The following is a 22558-nucleotide window of genomic DNA, read 5'->3' on the forward strand; positions in this document are numbered from 1 at the left end:
ACCAGTACAGTGTGTTGGCATATAAGGAAATAAAGGCCTCATACATCCAGAATCAGCCTTGGTTATAGGAAAAAGAGTCCACGTTCCACGCCAACAATAAGAGGTTCACACAGTCCCTCAGAAGGTTACATAGCCCTTGTACTTTTATACTTTCCTTCTCCATTACTCTTCCTTCTTCTGGAGGTTTTGAACTGTAGCTGTTGTTTTAGTATTAATGTATGTTCATTATAATTTACATCTCCTTAACTATAAAACAAGAAAGATGTTGTACCCATTTAAATACTAATCAGCTTGAAGGTCAAGGAAGCCTTTTCTGGTGGGTTGGAGAGGTGGTTGAAGAAAGACCATATTTTTTATTCTTCCGTATTTTTTAGTTGGATCTTTTTAAAGGAAAATCTGTAGGCATAGCACCAAAATGAGAGATAGGAGGAAACTAGCCTTCATCAAGTGTTGCTCTGTGATTTCCAATTTTAGTTAAAATTGCTCACTGCTTTAAAGTACCATCAGGGATAATGCTTGCACCATAGTTTTTGATCCTTAGATAATGGCTTCTTCCAAACTACAGAGTAGCAACTTTACTAATCTTCAAATATTATTCTTTTCCAGGCTGTGACAAAGACATGCTGATCGACATTCTAACTCAACGCTGTAATGCACAAAGGCTGACGATTGCGGAGGCATACCAGAGCATGTATGGCCGGGTAAGGTCTCTTCGTCGTGACCTGTTCTAGGGCAAACTCCTGGGAAATCACAACCCTTTCAGAAAACAGATACTGTTATTCTTTTCAGTCTCATAGATTACAAAGATCTCAGACTCTAATGTATGTCAGAAACAGTTCCTATGCCTCTAACATGTTCCAAGGAATATAAGATGTATCTATGTGTGAGGCATGTTCACACTTACAGTTACTCCATCAGTCCTTTCTCAAAAATCATTCAGCTTCATAAAATGAAAGTTCTGATAGTCTTACACTGCTAGTTGGTCCAATTAGGCTAAAAATGTTGCACTGGAAACACCCCTGTGTCAAGCTTTAGGGAAAGAATAGAAAGGGCTAATGATCACTAGGTCAAAAAAATAAGATCTTTCCTACAATTCTCCACAGGTCTTCACCTAACTCTCAACCAAAGTGAATTCTGTACTAGCTTTTCTTCTCACAGCATGCTGTTATAGAGACCATTAAAAAAGAATGGCAGTTAAAAATAGTTTAAGGCAATAACACTATCCATAGTGCTTTAAAGTAATCACATTCTAATTTCAAAGCAAGTACCATTAAAGATTCCTTTCTTTTGTTATGCATTTAAACCACAGATTCAGAACAAAAACTCTTCAGGCCAAAAGGGCCTGAAATAGCAATTACTTTGTCAACTGAGCATTATTGATGAAACACTATCATAAAACTTTCTCTGTAGAGTTAGCTCTTATAAATTCACTCCATCTCTAAACCTCAGTCTTTGAACAGCTATAATACATGAAATAAAGGGTAGTCCTCTGTTGTAAAATAAATTAATAATTGAAGATACCACTACTAGTTATATTAGTTGAATTTAGGCATAGAAGGAAACCAGTTTGTTTGTTTGTTTGTTTGTTTGTTTTCAGGTAAACTGCTACTGTAGCTTATGTTCCCATGATAACAGTGCTAGTTTTCTTCTGAAAGAGAACATAAGAACTATAAAAGTTCTAGCATCAGTAATCTAATATTGTCTAATATGCATATTGTTACAAGAGTGGTCATTTTTCAGTATTTTTTAACTCAAAGGTTTGCATACATCTTTGCATTTTATATATCAGGTTAATTTAGGTTGAAGGCATTACTTTACTTTAGTCTACAAAATTACACTAAAGCAGATTAAAGCATTAAGAAATGAAGTACTTAAACTCAAGGAATAAAAAATCTATTGAACAGGGACGCCTGGGTGGCTCAGTTGGTTAAGCAGCTGCCTTTGGCTCAGGTCATGATCCCAGCGTCTCAGGATCGAGTCCCGCATTGGGCTCCTTGCTCGGCAGGGAGCCTGCTTCTTTCTCCCTCTGCCTCTGCCTGCCATTCTGTCTGCCTGTGCTTGCCCTCTCTCTCTCTCTCTCTCTCTGACAAATAAATACAATCTTTTAAAAAAATAAAATAAAATTAAAATTAAAAAAATAAAACCTTAAAAAAAAAATCTATTGAACAATTTATACCCTCAAAGGTCTCAAAGTTTGTTAAACTCTACCTCTGCTGAATAATCCATATTGTGTGGAAAAGTTTGACTAATAACACAATCACACCAATGGAAGAAAGTGAGTCATGCTGGCCCCTTTCCTCTAAAATACCTTTGTCATACAGTCTTCAAGCCTTGAAAGTTATCTTTCCTCTCACATTTCTCTCTTTTTCCCTCACTTATACCATCTTGATTCATTTGGTACCCAGACTAACATGAAACTTGTAACTGGTACCTCCTACTTTATGCTTTCCAGTTCTCATCTATCCCCACGCTGAAGCCAGAATGATTCCAAATCTAGATTTCTGCTTTCCTCACTCGGTCCCTGAATGTTTATCATATTTTTGCCTCACAAATATCCACAAGTCCATGGAATAAACCAATACCTTACAATACTTTGTAAGCATACAAAGCTTACCTTGTTTCTGTTCTCCATTTTATTCCCTTTCCCCCTTCTTCACACAGTTCTGAACTACCTGTACTTCTACAAATTATTTTACCTGCTCCCTTACCTTTAATCAGGGTGTTCCATCTACTGCCATGTCCTGACTCTCCCCTCCACAAGCTGCATACCAGCTCATCTTCCCAGACACTGTACACTTCCTCACACCACTAACCCTAAACAGAATGGAATGGACGCGGGCTGCTACTGCATTCTTTACGTAACTTCCCCCTCAGTGCCTAATGACACATTAGTGAGCTTGTTTATATGTGCTTTCCTTACCAGAATTTAAATCCTCAAAAGGTGGACTGCATTTCATCCAGAAAGTTTAGCACAAGTATCTATCTAACATGCCAAGATTGTTTAATTATGTTTGTTGAATGACACTCTGAAGGTATAGTTTTGGTTGCTCTTATAAACCTTTTCTGCTGTCACACTCACCCTCTGCCCTGGGCTAGGTACTTTCTGCTGGGGTCCCAGAATCCCCTGTGCATACTGCTACCATGGCCTTGACACTTTAGGTTGTATTGGTTTACTTTTTTCTCTTGATGACTAGACCATAATCCCCTAGAAAATCAGGGACCAGATTATTTGCTACTATCCCTCCAGAGCTCAGTCCAGGGTCTAACATAGAAGACAAATTTCATTATAGAATAAGGGAATCTAAAAAATTTTATCTTGTCTATTTACATTTTTGTTTTAAAAAGTGGAGGGGACATCCACTTATATATACTAAAGTATTATCTACTTTATACTTCTGTTATCTTCTGCTATCTTTCCCTTTCTGTGGTGAGAGTTTATAGATTTCCTATGTTAGTCTTTGATATTTTTTATTTTTTATTAGTATGGATAATTAAGATTTGACAGAATTTATTTATTTTTTTTTTTTTTGGTTGCTGAGCAAAGTGCAAGTCTAGGCATGCTTCTTAAATACTTATTTCTCGGTATTTTACATTAATGGAGAGCTGCTAAATGTCATCAACTTTTCCTCACCCAAAGCACACTAATCCCTACACTAAAATGAAAAACCTTTTGGAATGCCTCTGACTGACATATTTATCAACATAATTCATGAGGTCATTCCTGATCTTCCTCACCAAAGTAAAGTACTTTACTGTAGCCTTGCATTGAAACCAAGGGAACAATGAAACACCTCTGGGGCTAGGCGGGGAAACTACATATCTGATAAGTTTAGCAATTAGACAATGATTCCTGAATGGGGTTCAAATTCAACCTTGCAGTAATTTATTCTCTCAGTGTTCATCCAAAACAGGGATAATCAGCTCTGAAATATCCTAGCATCTGGAATTCATTAAAATTGTAGTGTTGGTTATATAATTTAGTGCAGCGGCTAAGTTGCCCTGAGTCACACGAAGTTAGAACTTGAACCAAGGTTATCTGACTCTAAATTATGTCTTTCAAAGTTTCCCAATATCTTAACTGAATAAATACCAGATATAACAAAAGCAGATACCTATCTATACTGTTAACTCTCTCATATTCTTCAAGGCTTTGCTCAATGTCAGCTACTCAGGAGGACCTAATCTGATTGCCCTGTTTAAAACTGTCACCCACCCCAAAGCCTGTGTCAGCATCCCAGATCCCTTCCCCCGTTCTTTACTTTTTCCTATACCACTCACTGCCTTCTAACATACTACATAATTTATTTATACATAATTATTATTTATTTTTCGCCACCTCTCCCTAACATAAGCCCCACGAGGAGAATAATCTTTGTTTTGTTCACTAGCATGACCAAAGCACTCATGACAGTGGCAGGCACATAGTTGGTGTATCCCCTCAAAATTTAAATGTTGAAGCCCTAATCTCCCAAAGGAACTGTATTTAAAGATAAGGCATTGAAGGAGATGATTAAGGTTAAATGAGTTCATAAAGGTGGGGCCCTAATTCTATAGGACTGGTGTCTTAAATGAAAAGAGCAGAGTGTATGAACAAAGGAAAGACCATGTGACCATATAAGAAGACAGCCATCTGTAAGCCAAAAAAAGATGCCTCACTGGATACCAGCCCTGCCAGTACCTTGATCTGGGACTCCCAGACCTCAGACTGTAAGAAAATAAATTTCTTTGTTTAAACCACCCAGTATGGTCAGCTGTTAGGGCAACCTGAGCAGACTAATGCAGCTGACACTCAATACAGAGATGTGGGAAGAAGTTTAGATGGACAGAAAAGTACGGGTACCCTAAGCTTGCCTCATCCCTCAAACACAGCTAGTTAAATATCAAATCATTTTGAATACCTAAGAAATTGATCTGAAGACTGAGAGAGCAAAACTTCACAACTAAAGATAGAAAATCAGCCACATCGTGGAAGGCAGGAACAGAGAAGAGTTGATTTGGGGGAGAAGAGAATCATAGGTATTGTGAAGGGGAGGGAGCCCTGATTACAGAGAAGTGAGAGAGAGAGAGAGAGAGAGCACACACAGGGGTTGCACAAGAAAAATTCTTCCCTGAAACCATTGACTGGAAAAAGGAGACTGACTATCTACCACAAGTTTTTATAAACAGTGGAACACAAAGTCTGAAGTCTTGGTGGTCCACCCCATCTCTAGAGTCATGCCCGATAGGCTTGGCTATGCTCTGGTGGGAAAGGAAAGTGGAGACCTGGGAGTGGGCAGCATGGTCAAAGGATACCCTAGGCCACACAGGGAGAAACAGTATCCCTGCTTGGAATGCATTTGGGAGTAGTGGCATAGCCTCTCTAGGGACAAAAACACTGGTGGTGCCAACATGCTGCCCAGTTCCCTAGTATAGGAACAAAAACACCAACTGGGACAACAAACCCTGGTGCTGGCTTTTTGGTTACACTTTACCATAAACTTAGAATGGTTGAGAGCTGCCTGGGTGGCTCAGTTGGTTAAGCATCTGCCTTTGGCTTAGGTCGTGATCCCAGGTTCTTGGGACTGAGCCCCACCTCTGGCTCCCTGATTACTGGGGATTCTGTTTCTCCCTCTCTCTCTCTGCCACCCCCCCCCAACTCATGCACTCATGCTCTCTCTCTCTCTCAAATAAGTAAATAAAATATTAAAAAAAAAAAAACATAAAAACTTTGACAGTTGCATGGTTGCACAACCGAGTTCTGGGACAAACCGGCACCAGCTACAGTGGAGCAAGACCTTCCCCCCAGGGGATCAGCATGGGTCCCTACCCCCAGATCTCTAAAATTTGGAGTTGTGAAACTCAGCTGTGTGCCCGAGATAAAACACAGAAGTACTGTGTGACTTGGCGGGTAGGTAAACAGCTCCAATGCAGGCAGGGTGAAGGCAGGGGTCTGACAGAAGCCAGAGACACAAGAGAGGTACTTGTTTGATCTTCTGTGAGGGCATTCTGAAGAACAGCAGATGCAAACTTCCTGCTCTGTGGACAAGAGAGCAAGAGACTGGCACCATCATTTCCCAACATTTCCCCCCAAATGACGGACTTCAGTGAGCAAAACAGTGCCACCCAGTGGAGGCTGGAGTCATTTACATCAGCCCCACCCCCCACCCCCATGCCCTTCAGGTCTATCTCCACAGGGCAAGTCCACCTGAGAATCAGCACAACATGACCCACCCCCAGAAGAGTAGCACAAACTTCTTGCAAGCACCAAGTCTACTGATCATAGAGTGCTGCAAAAGTTCAACCCTAGGGAAAATAGAATCTAGCTGTCTTTTTTTGGTGGGGAGCAGGGGGAATGGGATCTAGGTTTTTTTAACAAGCAGACCAAAACACACCTAGGATCTAGCTTTTATTTTCTTTTTCTTTCTTTCTTTCTTTCTTTCTTTCTTTCTTTCTTTCTTTTTACCTCTTAATACAGCTATTACTCATAGGAGCCAGTATAAAACAGACTTCCCTAATAATCACACACACACACACACACACACACACACACACAAAACAGTGACCCAAACAAAATGACAAGATGGAGGAATTCACCCCAAAAGAAAGAACAGGAAGTCATGGCCAGGGATTTAACCAATACAGATAAAAGTAAGATGTCTGAACCAGAATTTAAAACAGTAATTATAAGAATACTAGCTGGGCTTGAAAAAAGCAAGAAAGACCCTAGAGAATCCCTTATTAAAAAGATAAGAGAACTAAAAACTAGTCAGGCCAAAATAAATGTTATAACTGAGATGCAAAACTGAATGGATGCAATGATGAGAATGGACAAAGCAGAGGAATGAATCAGTTATTATAAATTATGAAAAATAATGAAGCTGAAAAAAAGAGGAAAGGAAGGTATTGGATCACAAATCTAGACTTAGGGAACTCAGTGACTCTTTAAAGCACAATAATATTCATATCATAGGAGTTCCAGAAAAAGAAGAGAAAGAAAAGGGAGCATCAGGTTAGCTTATAGCTGATAGAGCTTATAGTTCAGTATGTATCTGAAAACGTCCCTAATCTTGGGAAGGAAACAGACATTGAAATCCAAGCAGCATGGAGAACTCCCATTAAATTCAAAAAAAGCCAGCCATCATTAAGACATATTATAATCAAATTCGCAAAATTCACAGATAAGGAAAGAATTCTGGAAGCAGCAAGGGGGAAAGCCCTTAACCTACAATGGAAGACAGATTACGTTTGCAGTAGATCTGTCCACAGAAATTTGGCAGGCCAGAAGAGAGTGACATGATATATTCAATGTGCTGAATGGGAAAAATATGCAGCCGAGAATACTTTATACAGCAAGGCTGTCATTCAGAATAGAGAGAGAGATAAAGAGTTTTCTACATAAACAAAAACTAAAGGAGTTCATGACCACTAAACCAGCCCTGCAAGAAATATTAAAGAAGGCTTTTTGAGTTGTGGGGGGAGGGGAGAGACCAAAAGCAACAAAGACTACAAAGGAAGAGAGAACAGCATCAGAAACACCAACTTTACAGTTAACACAATGGCACTACATTCATATCTTTCAATAATCACTCTGAATGTAAACAGACTAAATGCTCCAATCAAAAGACACAGAGTATCAGAATGGATTAAAAAAAAAAAAAAAACAAGACCCATCTATATGCTGCCTAGAAGAGACATTGTATCAAAATTGAGGGGGATTATCTATCAAGGAGATCTAACAATTATAAATACTTATGCCCCTAATTTGGGAGCTCCCAAATATATAAATCAATTAATAACAAACAAAGAAGCTCATTAAAAACAATATGATAATATTAGGGTACTTTAACACCCCATTTACAGCAATGAACAGATCATCTAAGCAGAAAATCAACAAAGAAATATGGCTTTGGATGACACACTGAACCATATGAGATCTATTCAGAACATTTCATCCTAAAGCAGCAGAATAAACTTTTTTTTTTTTGAGTGCACATGGAACATTCCCCAGAATAGATCACATACTGGGTCACAAATCAGTCCTCAACAATCCCTCAAGAAGACTGAGATCATACCATGCACATATTCAGACCATAATGCTATGAAACTTGAACTAAATCACAAGAAAAATTTTGGAAGGACCAAAAATAATGGAAGTTAAAGAATATCCTACTGAGGAATAAATGGGTTAACCAGGAAATGAAAAAAGAAATTTAAAAATACATTGACGCAAATGAAAATGAAAGCAGTCCAAAACCACAGGGATACCACAGTTGTAAGAGGGAAATGTATTGTAATACAGGCCTACTTCAAGAAGCAAGAAAAGTCTCAAATACACAACCTGACCTTATTCCTTTAGGAGCTAGTAAAGGAACAGCAAATAAAGCCTAAAGCCAGCAGAAGACAGGAAATAATAAAGATTAGAAAGAAATAAATATATAGAAACAAACAAACAAAAATAGTAGAACAGATCAATGAAACTAAGAGCTGGTTCTTTGAAAGAATTAATGAAATTGATGAATCCCTAGCCAGATTTATCAAAAGGAAGAGAGAAAGGAGCCAAATAAATAAAATCACGAATGAAAGAGGAGAGATCACAACCAACACAACAGAAATACAAACAATTACAAGAGAATATTATGAAAAATTATATGCCAACAAACTAGGCAATCTGGAAAAAATGGACAATTTCCTAGAAACATACAAACTACCAAAACTGAAATAGGAAGACATGGAAAACCTGAACAGACCTATAATCAGCAAAGAAATTGAATCAGTAATAAAAATCTACCAATAAACAAAAGTCCAAAGCCAGATGTTTTCCCAGGGAGATTCCATCACTTAAAAAAGAGTTAATACCTATTCTTCTCAAACTGTTCCAAAAAACTGAAATGGAAGGAAAACTTCCAAACTCAATCTAGGAGGCCAGCATTACCTTGATTCCAAAACCTGATAACGAGCCCACTAAAAAAAGGAATTAAAGACCAATATTCCTGATGAATATGGACGCAAAAATTCTCAATAAGACACTAGCAAGTAAAATCCAACAGTACACTAAAAGGATTATTCACCACAACCAAGTGGGATTGATTCCTGGGCTGCAAGGGTAGTTCAATACTCACAAGTCAATCAATGTGATATACAACATTAATAAAAGAAAAGTTAAGAACCATATGATCCTTCAATAGATAAAGAAAAAGCATTTGACAAAATACAGGATCCTTTCTTGATAAAAATCCTCAATAAAGTCGGTATAGATGGAATATATTTCAACATCATAAAAGCCATATCAAAAAAACCCAGAGCTAACATCATCTTCAATGGGGAAAAACTAAGAGCTTTTCCTCTATGGTCAGGAACAAAAGAGGGATCTCCACTCTCACCATTACTATTTAATGTAATACTGGAAGTCCTAGCCTTAGCAATTAGACAACACAAAGAAATAAAAGGCATCCAAATCATGAGGAAGAAGTCAAACTTACTATTTATAGATGACGTGATACTCTCTATAGAAAACCCAGAAGACTCCACCAAAAAATTGCTAGAACTAATACATAAATATGACAAATTCACAGGATATAAAATCAGTGTACAGATACCTGTTACATTTCTATACAACAATAATGAAGCAGCAGAAAAAGAAATCAAGGAATCAATCCCATTTACAATTGCACCAAAAACAATATAACTACAAATAAACCTAGCTAAAGAGGTAAAAGATCTATATCCTGAAATCTATAAAAACACTTAAGAAAAAAATTGAGGAAGACACAAAGGAATGGGAAAATATTCCATATTCATGGATGAAAGAATAAACATCATAAAATGTCTGTATTACCCAAAGCAACCTATACATTTAATGCAAGCCCTATCAAAATACCAACAGCATTTTTCAGAGAGCTAGAACAAAAAATCCTAAAATTTGTATGGAACCACAAAAGACACTACACAGTCAAAACAATCCTGAAAAAGAAAACCAAAGCTGGAGGCATCAAAATTCCCAGACCTCAAGTTACAGACTATAAAGCTGTAGGGATCAAGACAGATATGTTACTGGCACAAAAACAGACACATGGATCAATGGAACAGAATAGAAAATCCAGAAATGGACCCACAACTCTATGGCCAACTAATCTTTGACAAAGCAGGAAAGAATATACAATGGAAAAAATACAGTCTCCTTAACAAATGGTGCTGGGAAAACTGGACAGCAAAATGCAGAAAAATGAATCTGGACTACTTTCTTACACCACACACAAAAATTAATTCAAAATGGATGTGAGACAGGAAACCATCAAAATACTAGGAGAACAAAGGCAGCAAACTCTCTGACCTTGGCCATAGTAGCTTCTTACTAGACACATCACTGGAGGCAAGGAAAACAAACACAAAGATGAACTATTGAGACTTAGTGAAGATAAAAAGCCTCTGCACAGTGAAGGAAACAATCAACAAAACTAAATGATAATCTATGGAATGGGAGAAGATATTTTAAAATAATATCTAATAAAGGGTTAGTATCCAAAATCTATAAAGAACTTATCAAACTCAACACCCAAAATATAAATAATCCAATTAAGAAATGGACAGAAGACATGAATAAACACTTTTCCAAAGAAGACATCCAGATGGCTAACAGACACATGAAAAGATGCTCAACATCACTCATCATCTGGGAAATATAAATCAAAACCAAGATGAGATCCCACCTCACACATGTCAGAATGGCCAAAATTGACAACACAGGAAACAAAAAATGTTGGTAAGGATGCAGAGAAAAAGGAGTCCTCTTGTACTTTTGGTGGAAACACAAACTAGTTCTGTCACTATGGAAAAAAGTTTGGAGGTTTCTCAAAGAGTTAAAAAATAGAGCTACCCTATCACCCAGCAATTGCACTACTAGGTATTTACCCAAAGGATACAAAAATGCATATTCAAAGGAGTACATGTGTCCTGATGTTCATAGCGGCATTATTGACAATAACCAAACTGTGGAAAGAGCTCAAGGGTCCATTGGATAAACAGATATTGGATTAATGGATAAAGTAGAAGTGGTATATATACACAAAGGACTATTACTCAGCCATCAAAAAGACTGAAATCTTGCCATTTGCAATAATATGGATGGAGCTAGAGTGTGTTATGCTAAGCAAAATGAGCCAGTCAGAGAAAGAAAAATGCCATATGATTTCACTCATATGAGATAAACAAAAGAGAAGGGGAAAAAAGAGAGAAAGAGGGAAGGAAACCATAAGAGACTCTTAGCCATAGTGAACAAATTGAGGGCTGATGGAGGATGGGTATCAAAGAGGGTACTTGTTATGATGAGCATTGGGAGTTATATGTAAGTAATGAATTACTAAATTCTACTCATGAAACCAATATTACACTGTAGGTTAACTAATTAGAATTTAAATAAAATTTGGGGGGGAAAAAAAACAGACATGTGAATGTGTGAAGAGTTCAAGTTCACTCTTCAGACCCATCTTGTTCTCATAATACTTTTTTTTCCCTATTATGTCTCAGTTTCATGGTTAAAAATATTGACCTTGAGCTATCAACATACCTAGGAAGTAGCTGGCTAGAAAATTACCTTAGCTACTTACAAGTAGCATTATGATGTCACTAGCACCAGTAATAGGTGTGACATCTTTTCATCTATCCTCACTTTTACTTTAGAAGTGAAGGGTGGATATAGTTTTAGTCTCAAAAGTTTAAATTCATTATACTATTTATCACAGATCAATTAAGCATGAAATAAGTAGTTTAAAATGGTACAATTACCTTATCTTTCAAATAAATAATGGATTAGATATACTCCTTTTGGTGAACATTTAGTACCAGGAAAATAATTTATAATTTTAAGAAAATTTTCTATAGAATCAAGCAAAATTTTATAAGTTTACAAAAAACCTCTGTATATGTTTGTTACAGCCTGAACAATTATTTATCTTTAAAATAACATACAATGTCTGCCAGAGAGGGATGGAGGAACAGGGAACTGGAGGGAGGAAAGAAGGGAGGGAAGGAGGAAGAGAGAGAAGTAAGAAGAATGGAAAAAGAAAATTAGATACTCCTAAAGCCAGGCCTAATTAGTCTTCAAAACACTCTCTAAAACAGTTCCGTAAATTTATACTCCCACCTGCAATAAATATATAATGGTTCCCATTTCCCTTAAATCTTCATAAAACTTCTGAAGTTGTGATCAATTTTATAGATATAAATGGGATCTCATTATGGTTTTAACTTGCATTTTTCCCTGATAAAATGTAATGTTGAGCATCTTTTCATGTTTTTTTTAACCTCTTGGTTTCTTCCTTTTTTTTTTTGTTTTGAAAATTGTCTTTTATTGATAATTAATAAGTAGAAAATGAAACAATCTTTTAAAGGAAATGATTTTTGTCCAAAGTATGAAGTATAAGTTGAATCTCAGAAAAGGGCAATGCTAGAATTCTTTCAAGGTTTCTCCCTTTTTTATTTTTTTTTAAAGATTTTATTTATTTATTTGACAGAGATCACAAGTAGGCAGAGAGGCAAGCAGAGAGAGAGAGAGAGAGAGGAGGAAACAGGCTCCCTGCTGAGCAGAGAGCCTAATGTGGGGCTTGATCCCAGGACTCTGGGATCATGACCTGAGCTGAAGGCAGAGGCTTTAACCCACTGAGCCACCCCGGCGCCCCTCTCCCTTTTTTAAATTAACTCTACATTGTCTTATTTTCCTTTTAGTAGGTTGCCATTTATTGATTTGTATTTATTTGCATAATTTGGATATCAGTTATTTCTTGTGTATATAGACTATAAATATTTTCTCCAAATATATGGATTAATTTCAAATTATGTTGTTGTACAATCTTCTGTCAAAAACTGTGAAAGGTAATGAGCCTTTGACATATAAGATAGCAAGCTAACCAGCCAAGATAATCACAGATATTGTTAGAAGACAGAAGACTCCTGAATCAAAGACAAAATACAGTTTATCATTCACAGTCATAGTGGTTGCCAAAATGTCAGAATTTTTGCACCAGTTCCCTGAGCCTCAATCCCAAAATTCAAGGCAAAAATGACCAAATAACACCTGCACATGCAGTGGGTTCTACTGCAGAAGAGAAACCATGAGATTAGAAACTTCAGCCAGAATGGATGGCTGCCCATCACTCATCTCTGTTTTATGATGCTAATTACTATATAAACATCCTTGGAAAGCTAGTCTAGAACAAAGGCTGTCAGTGCCTCACTCTGTGTAACATTCAGAAACATGAGATCTACAGAAAATTGTCTTCCAACAACATCACCTCTCGTTTCATTTCACCACATTCCATTTTCACTATTGGCTTTTTTTACCTATGAGCACACCAGTCCCCAGGCCACTCTTATCATTCTGACTAACAAAGGCTGAGACTAAATCCATCAATTTGTCTCATACAGTATTTAATTATCAAAGATTCCAAGCAGCAGGGGAGGTCAATTGGCAGTATTGATTCCAACCATGCCCCCACAGGGACCTGGACCCAATGAATTCAACTAATCCCATAAATCATCAAGCCTATCTTAAGAAGCTGAGTGGCTTATTCTGAAGTTTTAGTAATGACCTTTCTACTTGGTTTGAAGTTTTCATCTAGATACAGCAAGATGTATTAGTGATGGCAGAGACTTCAACTTTGCCCACAAGGAGGAAGTCTAGAACAAGTCTATCATCCATGCAACCTTGGCTAGTGAGTTGAAGTTGTCCTAAATACCTTCTAGAGCCAAAGTGGCATGATTAGGTATTCCTTCCCCAGGTGCCAAGGTTGTTGTTCTTGTTCCACCATTAGAATATTGTCACTTTTCTAGTAGTTGTAACTTCATCATTTTTCTTCTTTTTTCTAACTCACACCCAAAACTTTCTTTTAGAAGGCTCAGATGCAGGAGGGACAAACGTATTTTTATAAAACTTCAAAAAAGCCATTATGTCACACAAGCAATGTACTCAACTAAATAGTCATTACCCTTATGATCTAGGACCATGAAAGTCCAGAGGTACTCTGGTGGCTTAACCAGAATTGTTTGAAATCCTGAGCCCACTTTTCCTTAGACTTCCACCCACAGAGTAGACCAATAAGTATACCCTGAGGCTGACAATGTTAGGAGAAGGAAAAGAAACATCATGACCAGGAATGGTCAGAATAGAATCCCAAATTTTCAAAATAGGTCTACATAGTTAGAGGAAAACTCCTGTTTCTCTCTACACCACTCAACACTTCACTTCTGACACCAAATGTACGGATTATTTTCCTCAAACTAAATAATTCTCATACTAACTACCCAGAGTTACCACAGATCCTACAGGTTAAAGACTGTCTCCCAAAATTTTCTCTCACTTCAGACATCCTAGATTGTCACCTGTACTTCTGAATGACTGGCTGTAAACTGGAGGCTCCCACATCTTCCTCCTTGAGTTCAATAATTTGCTAGAATGGCTCACAGAGCTCAGGAAAGCTCTGTACTTATGATTCTTAGTTTATTATAAAGGATATAACTCAGGAACACAAAAATGGCTGAGATGTGTATAACAAGGCATGTGGGACAGGATGATGGATTTTCATGCCTTCTCTGGGCATGTCACTCTCCCAGAACATTGATGTGTCCACCAACCTGAAAGCACTTCAAACCTCTGTAGTTAGAGTTCTTATAGCGTCTTCATTATATAACCACAATTGATTGAATTACTGGTCATTGGTGAATAAGCCAGTCTCCAGCCCTTCTTTCTTCCCTAGAGATCAGTAGGGCTGAGGATTCCAATCCAATCCTCCAGCAATCAGCCCCTTTCCTCAAGATCACCTCATTAGCATAAACTCAGATGTGACTGAAAAGGGGTTATTATGAACAGCAAAAGATTATCCTCTCACTCCTATCAAAAAAGGACAAAGTTTTAGTAGTTCTCTGCCAGACATGGGGGGTTGGAACTCAAATATATATATATATATTTTATTATATCACAATAACGGTCTCCCACACTTCATTATGATTATCCAGGAGAGAAAACTGCATTCAGTGACCAACTGCCCTACTAAGCTGTGTATATCAGAAGGAGGTAAAGAAGACAGAGCCAGAAATTTTATTGAGTCAATCAATTACCACCAATATCAGAAGCCTATGGATGGTAGAGACTATGGAAGGTCAATCAAATAGCTTAACTGTCAGTCTATTGTTGAGTGACGTTTATAATATGCACCGAACCATGGTGAGACTGCAAATAGTCTGGAAAGTCAAACACATGACACAAATTATATTCAAGGGCCAAGCAGTGCTATAACTTGAAAAAGTGTTAACAATTTCCAGGACTTCTAGTAACATCAAGAGGGGATCAAGTCTGATGCATTCCATTTGCCAAGGCTGTGCAGGAGCCATGCCCTCTGAATGATGATTTCTCTCGCAATGAGTAAGGCAAGTCAGGTTTTGATTCAACTCACAAAGCTGGGCAAGAAATGCTAACCTTCACCTCAGACACATAAAATACTTCACTACATGTTCAGTTTATGATGGTATATGTGTTGTGATGTCCAGTGTGATGATGGATCCATTATACTGTAGCAACAGTATAATCTGGGCAAATGCAGACTTGATCAGTAGCTGAATTCTAGTTGGTCTCACCAGGGAATAAGTCCTTAGTATGGACATCTGTGAGAGTGTGACACCAAAGTTCCTATCAGCAGCCACAGTTTGTTTCAAAAGACTACTGTCCTAAAGAAACTCCTTTTTCATATGGAAACTGTACTTTTCCAAGTGTTAAACCCTAGATAGGTCTAAGAGCCCAATAGTGAATAAAAAGATTGGAAAATTTATCAAGGGGAACACTGGTCAGAACTATGAAAACAACCTTGATTTCTACCCATTGAACAAAAATGGTCCATTTTTGGATCCTCACAGCTATTACTGATTTAAAAAACCACAGCAGGCCTGTGGACATCATTTGGTTTTAGCATATCTGAACCATCAATAACCCAAGTCAAGGCTTTCAGGGCAACTGACTGAAGTCTCAGTTGATTCATCAGCTTGTTTCAAGAAGCAGAGTGGGGTTAAAGTTTCCCAAAAAGGAACAGCTGCCATTTTTTCATGTAAAATCGTGATACTACTGGGGGCAGGCCAGTTGTTTTCTTCAGGGTGCCATTTCCATTTGATGAGACTTGTTGATATCTTCCCACCTTGCTAGTCATTGAGTCCCAATTGGCCCACCAAATGAGACTATCAGCCATTCAGTTTCTAAGTCCAGCAGCAGCCAATACTGCTTTTCAAAAGTGGTATACCCAGAAGTTGTATGAGGAAAGCAGCAAGTTTAAGACACCAAGAGGCACCTGTGGTATGCTGCCTCTTTTTGCTAGAGGTTCCAATCAACAAACCATCTGTCACAGAGTTGTGTAGCAGATAGTAGTTATTGGGGTTATGAGACCTTCCCCATTTGTGCTATAGGCAGAAGCACTTCCCCATACATGGCTCTTTTCTTATCAAGAGGATCTCTTTGGTACTTACAAGCATTCCCAGAAGAGAAAAATAAACATAAATTCCAACTATATTCAATAACGGAAGTTATTATAAGAGTACAGTGGAACCCCAAAGGGCTTGATCACAGGTTCCTTTAGCTTCCCTGTTTCCACAGAAAACCTTGCCCACACCCACCATTTGAATTTGGGGAAGACCCAAATTCAACCAACAGGTCTGCTAGAATGGTGACTTGGCAGCTGTATCCAACAAATTCATAAAAAATTGAATCCTTCCTCCCCCAAAGTCCCCCAGCATACTCAGACATCATGACTGTGTTAGTCTGCAATGGGACAGGAACACCTTGGTCCCACTTCTAATTATTTCTCTTCTGAAAGCAGTAGAGGCTGGGGTAGAAGGGAGGGGGGAAAAAGGGCACATGAGGAAATAAAGAGGATCTGCATCAGTAAGCAAGATATTTACTTTCTGTGTGTCATATGTACCCACCTCAATCAAATGCACTTCAATGTTTTGGGCCCACACAAAGTTCTACATCGAGTGGTAAGTTCATCACTGGTGACACCATGTTTCAGCTTTGTACACTCTTGACTCAGTACCGAGAGCCACATTTCATTCTGGCCACAGGCACAGGGTTTGGTCCTTTTGACTGATTTGGAGTTGGCTAACATTTAAAGAATGTTTTAATGAGTCCATCTTAGAAATGGATTCTCTAGCAATACTGCTGTGTCTTTTCAATAACATCTCATGTTTGACTGGTGTTAACGTAAGAGCTAGGGGACTTTTCCAGGCAATATACTATTATTGTTTAATATTTTTATTTTACCTTATTTTATACTCCCCCAAATTAAACATTATTATGTTTTTGACAACTTATTGCTTAGTTTTATTCATAATTTTCTATTTCCTTGTTCAGTTTTCTTCTAATATCCAATGCCATGTTTCTGATCTCAATGTCATTTTTCCTAAGGCATTTCTTAGCATTTTTTTTTCCAGAAACAACAAATGACTGTTAAATTACTTCAGTCTTCTGCTTAAGAATACCTTTATCTTTTTTCTTCTTTGCTGGGTATTAGTTTAGATGGCTATAACATTCTTGGCTGAATTCCAGTTACTATTTCTTAGGTCTTTACAGATATAATTTTAATTTTTTTCCTGGCCTTCCTTGGTAAATTTTGAGAAATCCCTTCTTTCATTAATAGCTCTCCTTTGTAGATTACCTTTTATTCTCTGCTTTTAAGATTTTTTTTTAATCTTTGGTATTCTGTAGTTTCACATTATTAGTCAACAGGTTCATGTACTTTAATCTATAAAACTGAGGATTCACATATTATATGATACTTGAAATACTATCTCCCTGATACTGTCCACATTCTCTCCTTCTGTAAATCCTATTCAACAAAAGTTTGTTCTTGCCATTCAGTCTTTGCAATCTCTTACCTTATATCCGTATCTATTTCTTGTCTGTTTCTGTGGGATTTTTTACAGTTTTTTCAGGTAGTTTTACTAATTCCAACTCAGTTATTTATTAGCTACTCTTTAAAGTATATATTATATTTTTCAATTCTAGAAGTTTTTCATTTCTGGAGTTTTATTTGCTTTCTTTTTAAGTGTCATTTTTTTTTCATAGTGTTCTTTCTATTTTTATCAATTGTCTCAAATTGAGGTTTTAATTCAGCTGTTTGTAGAGTCCACTGTCTATCCTTCAGAAAAGTTGATTCTAAGCGCATACTATATTTTTATTGTGAGAACTTTTAAAGTGATCATTTTTTTCAGTGCGAATTTTTTCTTCCTGGTAAGTAAGAGAATCTCTCTAGAATTGTTTGGCATTTTCTTCTTCCTGGTGTCCCAGGAGAATCGCCAGCCCTGGATCAACTTTTGTGATGATTTCTCTTCATGGAGGTCTCAGTTCACATGGGTACAGTAGAATAAATTTAAAAGTCATGCCCAAGGGAGACACAGCTCTATTACTTTGAATTCGCAGGGAAAATATCCTTCTACTTAAAACTCAGACAATGAAGGGTGAGCTTTCTGCTCGTTTTCCAATGCTGAATTTTTTTTTTCTAGTTCATACTTTTACTGACGGTGTAATTCTTTGAGGATCCCAACCTCATAGAGGTTTCAGACTTCATTCCTTGTATTACACTAGCCACATAAATTCTCTCTTGTCCTCATCTAATGTCCCACACTGGACATTGAAACCCAATACAAATAGTTCTCAAAACCAATCCCCACTCTCCCCAGTCACCTGCAAGATCATCTTCAAGGTCAGCTCCTTTGCTTATCCTCTGATTTTCATTTATCCCCTGGTTTTTACACCCAGGGGTTTCTCTTTATTCTGAGATCAAGCATACTTTTAAAAGAATGTTATTGTTATTGTGGTATTAGAGGCGGGGAGCAGGACTTTGGCTTTAAAATACTATGTTTCTCTGGAAGACCAAAGTATTATCATCATCACACGACAAAAATTAGCTCAAATTTCCACTGAAAATTGAATCATTAAGTAAACTGCGAAAACATCTATAAAGTGGAGCTATTCAAAAGAATATTCACTTACCACTGAGATGACAATGCAGCTTACATAAGTGTTTTTATGATAGAATATAAAATCATGTGAGTATTTATACAATGAATATTAGGGTAGGCAGAATTAAGAGAAATTCTAAGGCACACTTTATATGGGCCTACATCACTGAGTGTTTAAAGAGCAAGTATTATTTTTTATGATAATGGAAAAAGGCATATAAGTTAAAAGCATATAAAAATGTTCCCGTGAGCATATTCAGAAAAGCAAAATATCAGTCATATGTCTACTTCCTGCCCCTGATTACATATAATTATATAAAGGTAAGAGGAATAAGGAAGAAGAAACTACCATTTTACTTTTCGTTTAAATGGAGTGGTCAGAAGAGCTGCACCATGGGTAATCTACAGTTTCATCAGCAGCATAGAACAGCTCAATTTGAAAAGAAAGTACTCATTAGCTTAATGCAAGGCCAAGCTGTGATTCCCACAGAGTCCCTTTAGGGCAAATCTTTGGCAAACAAGAAAGCAGAGGCAGTCAGGCTGGGGAAAGTAACACTCCAAAGGTTCCATCCACAAAGTTATTTATATAACTCCAAGTGAAAATTTAAGATTTTAATTAGAGCACCCATTTGAAGGCTCCTCTTTGAACATGCAGAGTTTAGCTATTTAAACACATTATTCAATATTTATCTTCCCCACAGAAAGTAATATCTCCTTCCAGATGTGCTGATAATATCACACTATTTCCACTAGATAGCACTTAGCACATTTTGCATTGCAAGGTAATTGTAATTCCTGTGCTTTCTGGCCCCTCCACTAAATAAAACTTCTTGAGGATAGGGACCTTCTCTTTTTCATCTTTGAAGAGCCAAGAATGACTCCAAACAAGTAATTGTTGAATTACAAGTAGTCTTCATTCATTTATTTATTGTATACCAATTTTGTAAGTGCTTACTATGCAGCAGGTAAAGTCCTATGGGCTGGTGAAATAGCCATGAATAAAATGGACCTGCTATGGTGGAGCTTACATCCTACCTTTGCAAGACAGATTTAAAAAAAATAAAATAAAATTAGTAAAAGGTGTCATGTTAGAAAGTAAGTAGCGCTATGGAAAACAAATAAAGCCTGGTGAGAAATAGAGCTGGTACTAGGGAACCAGGTATAATTTCAAAGGGTGTGACAAAAGCAAGCTTTATTAAGGCAGGGAGGGGTGACCCATGTGAATATCTAGAGAAAGAACATTCAAGGAAGAGTGAAAGGCAAAAAGAAAGGCCGCGAGGTGGAAATAGGTCTGCTTTTCCAGGATCTGTAAGAAGCTGTCCGTAGGTGGTTAGAGGAATCAGGGACATGGAGAAGATGAGTAGGAGAGGAGGGCAGAGAAGTGCCCAAGAACATACTATGTACCTTATGAGTCACTGTAAAGACACCGGTATTTGCACGAAATGAAATAGCTGGCACGTTTGCTTAATCTGAGATCAATTACATGAAAGCAGTTGTATTTTATCTTGGAGCGTAGAACGGGAAAGGACACTGAGCAGAGGAGTGACTTGATCTGATTTGTATTCTAACAGGATCACACTGTCAGGGTTTGCTGAGGGGAGGCTGTAAGGTGCAAAGACAGAAAGGAAACTCTTTGGAGGCTGTTACATTAACAGGGGAGTGACGATGGTGGCCTGGATGAGGGTTGTAGCAGCGAAAATGGTAAGAAATCCTCAGTTTCTGGATATATTTCTAGTTAGAGAGAACAGAATTTACTGACAATTGGATAATATAAAAGTTGTGAGAAATACAATATAATAGACAAAATTCTGATGTGGAGGGAGAGAGATAGAAAGAGAGGAGAGAGAGGGAGACAGTCCAGTATCAGCCATTTTTGATCTGCCGCAAATTAGTAGTTTTTGAAGAAAATAAAAACACATTTTTGAGTACCTAATATGTGCCAGAAAATATTTTAAGAATTTCACCGCAGTTAAATATTTTTATACTTAGATCAAACCGTGAAGTAGATGCTTTTATGTTTGCTTTAGAGCTAGGGAAGCAGACACAAAGAAGTTAAGTGACCTGCTTGCAATCTCACAGCTGCTCTTTTACACAGCCAGGATTCAAACCTAAATACTTTACCTCCAGAATCTGTACACTCTAATGGCATTAGCTGATATCTGATACTGCTTCTTTCACAGAAATTACATAATTTTATTGACATCTTTTATAAAATCGGTTTACCACTGCCAGTTGTGTGTTGTGAGTGTGTGCGCGCGTGCGCGCACACACTTGAGTTACAAAACAAAGATATTATACCAGCGCCATCTAGTGGTACCACTCATCTCAGTCTGCAGTGGAATACATAGATCCGGGTTCAGTATTCCAATACATAGGATGGCATAATACGCAGAGTAATTGAAGATGTCGTTATAAACATTTGGGAGGAATGGTCATCACAGATATGTAACTAAAGATAAGTAAACGACTTGCAATGCCCAGGTGATTGTCAGCTTGAACACTGACTTTATCCTTTACATATAATCAGTAAAATAGGGGTTTTCTCTAAATGAATGAACACTCATTGATTTATTCTTGCACTTGTTTATATATTCATTTATACATTGTATATGCTATATACTTTGCACATTCTATACTCAGCACTGTGCTAGAGATCAATGATCAGTTTAGCAAAATCTATGTGAAAATCTCTGTCCTGATAGACTTTTGGGGGGGGGGGGAAATGCATATAATATAGTCATGAAAATTTAGTACAATAAATGCAAAGACAGAGCAATGGTGGCAAATAAATAATAAGCTTCACTTAGAGTTAAAGGAAAGCTCATAAGAAATGATAATTCTAATGTTTCTACTTTTCCATCCACTGCCAGCTACCATTATCTTCTCACAATAAAAGTATATTACATTGGTCTGTCTGCATTTAAAATCTGATCCCCTGCCACTAGATTTAAAAGTTCATAAATACACATTCACCACCTATATGTTATGTTCATCACCTTGCTGATAAATCACTAGTGGCTTTTTATGGCCATAACAGGAAAAAGAGACCAGAAAGCCAGAATCCTGGCTCCATCACTTAACTTGTTTAGTTACATGGAACTTGCTACTTAAGCTCTATGCGCCACAATTTTCTCACCTATATCATGGGATGTTTATAGTTTCATGTTGTAAAGAACTATCACAGTTATTCTAATACACAGAATCCTGTATAACAGATACTAAACATTAAATCTTACTGGTTAATGTTATCATCACACTCTTCTGCTTAAATGTTTTTCTCCAGCTCAGTAATGTTCAGTTGGAATGAAAGAATAAGCACCCTACCTCCAAACAGGATATTATATTACTCATCTGAATAACTTTACAAACTCTTCCTCTCACCTAAAATTATCATATGGGCCTCTAGCCCCAGCCCAATTAAAGAATCATTGCTTTATGGCACCAATGTTATGATGGGTGTATAATTCTAGTGTGTAAAAAAATGCTAAAAACGATTAAATTATATGATAATCTGAAACTGGGTATTAACTAGTACAGCACATAAATACAGTAAAGTAACTTTGTTTTCACAAATATGACAGTTCCA

General features: G+C 37.3%; 1 protein-coding gene across 1 annotated transcript in view; it reads left to right on the forward strand.

The window, feature by feature from the left end:
* Positions 1-22558, forward strand: part of ANXA10 (annexin A10) — a 105575-nt gene that overhangs the window by 47388 nt on the left and 35629 nt on the right. The window contains exon 3 of the mRNA XM_032855909.1: positions 607-701. Within this exon, the coding sequence (XP_032711800.1) occupies positions 607-701 (95 nt within the window). The remainder of the gene's footprint in view (positions 1-606; positions 702-22558) is intronic.

Source organism: Lontra canadensis, unplaced genomic scaffold (assembly GCF_010015895.1).
Source record: "Lontra canadensis isolate GAN:19392208 unplaced genomic scaffold, GSC_riverotter_1.0 scaffold10, whole genome shotgun sequence".
Lineage (NCBI taxonomy): Eukaryota > Metazoa > Chordata > Mammalia > Carnivora > Mustelidae > Lontra > Lontra canadensis.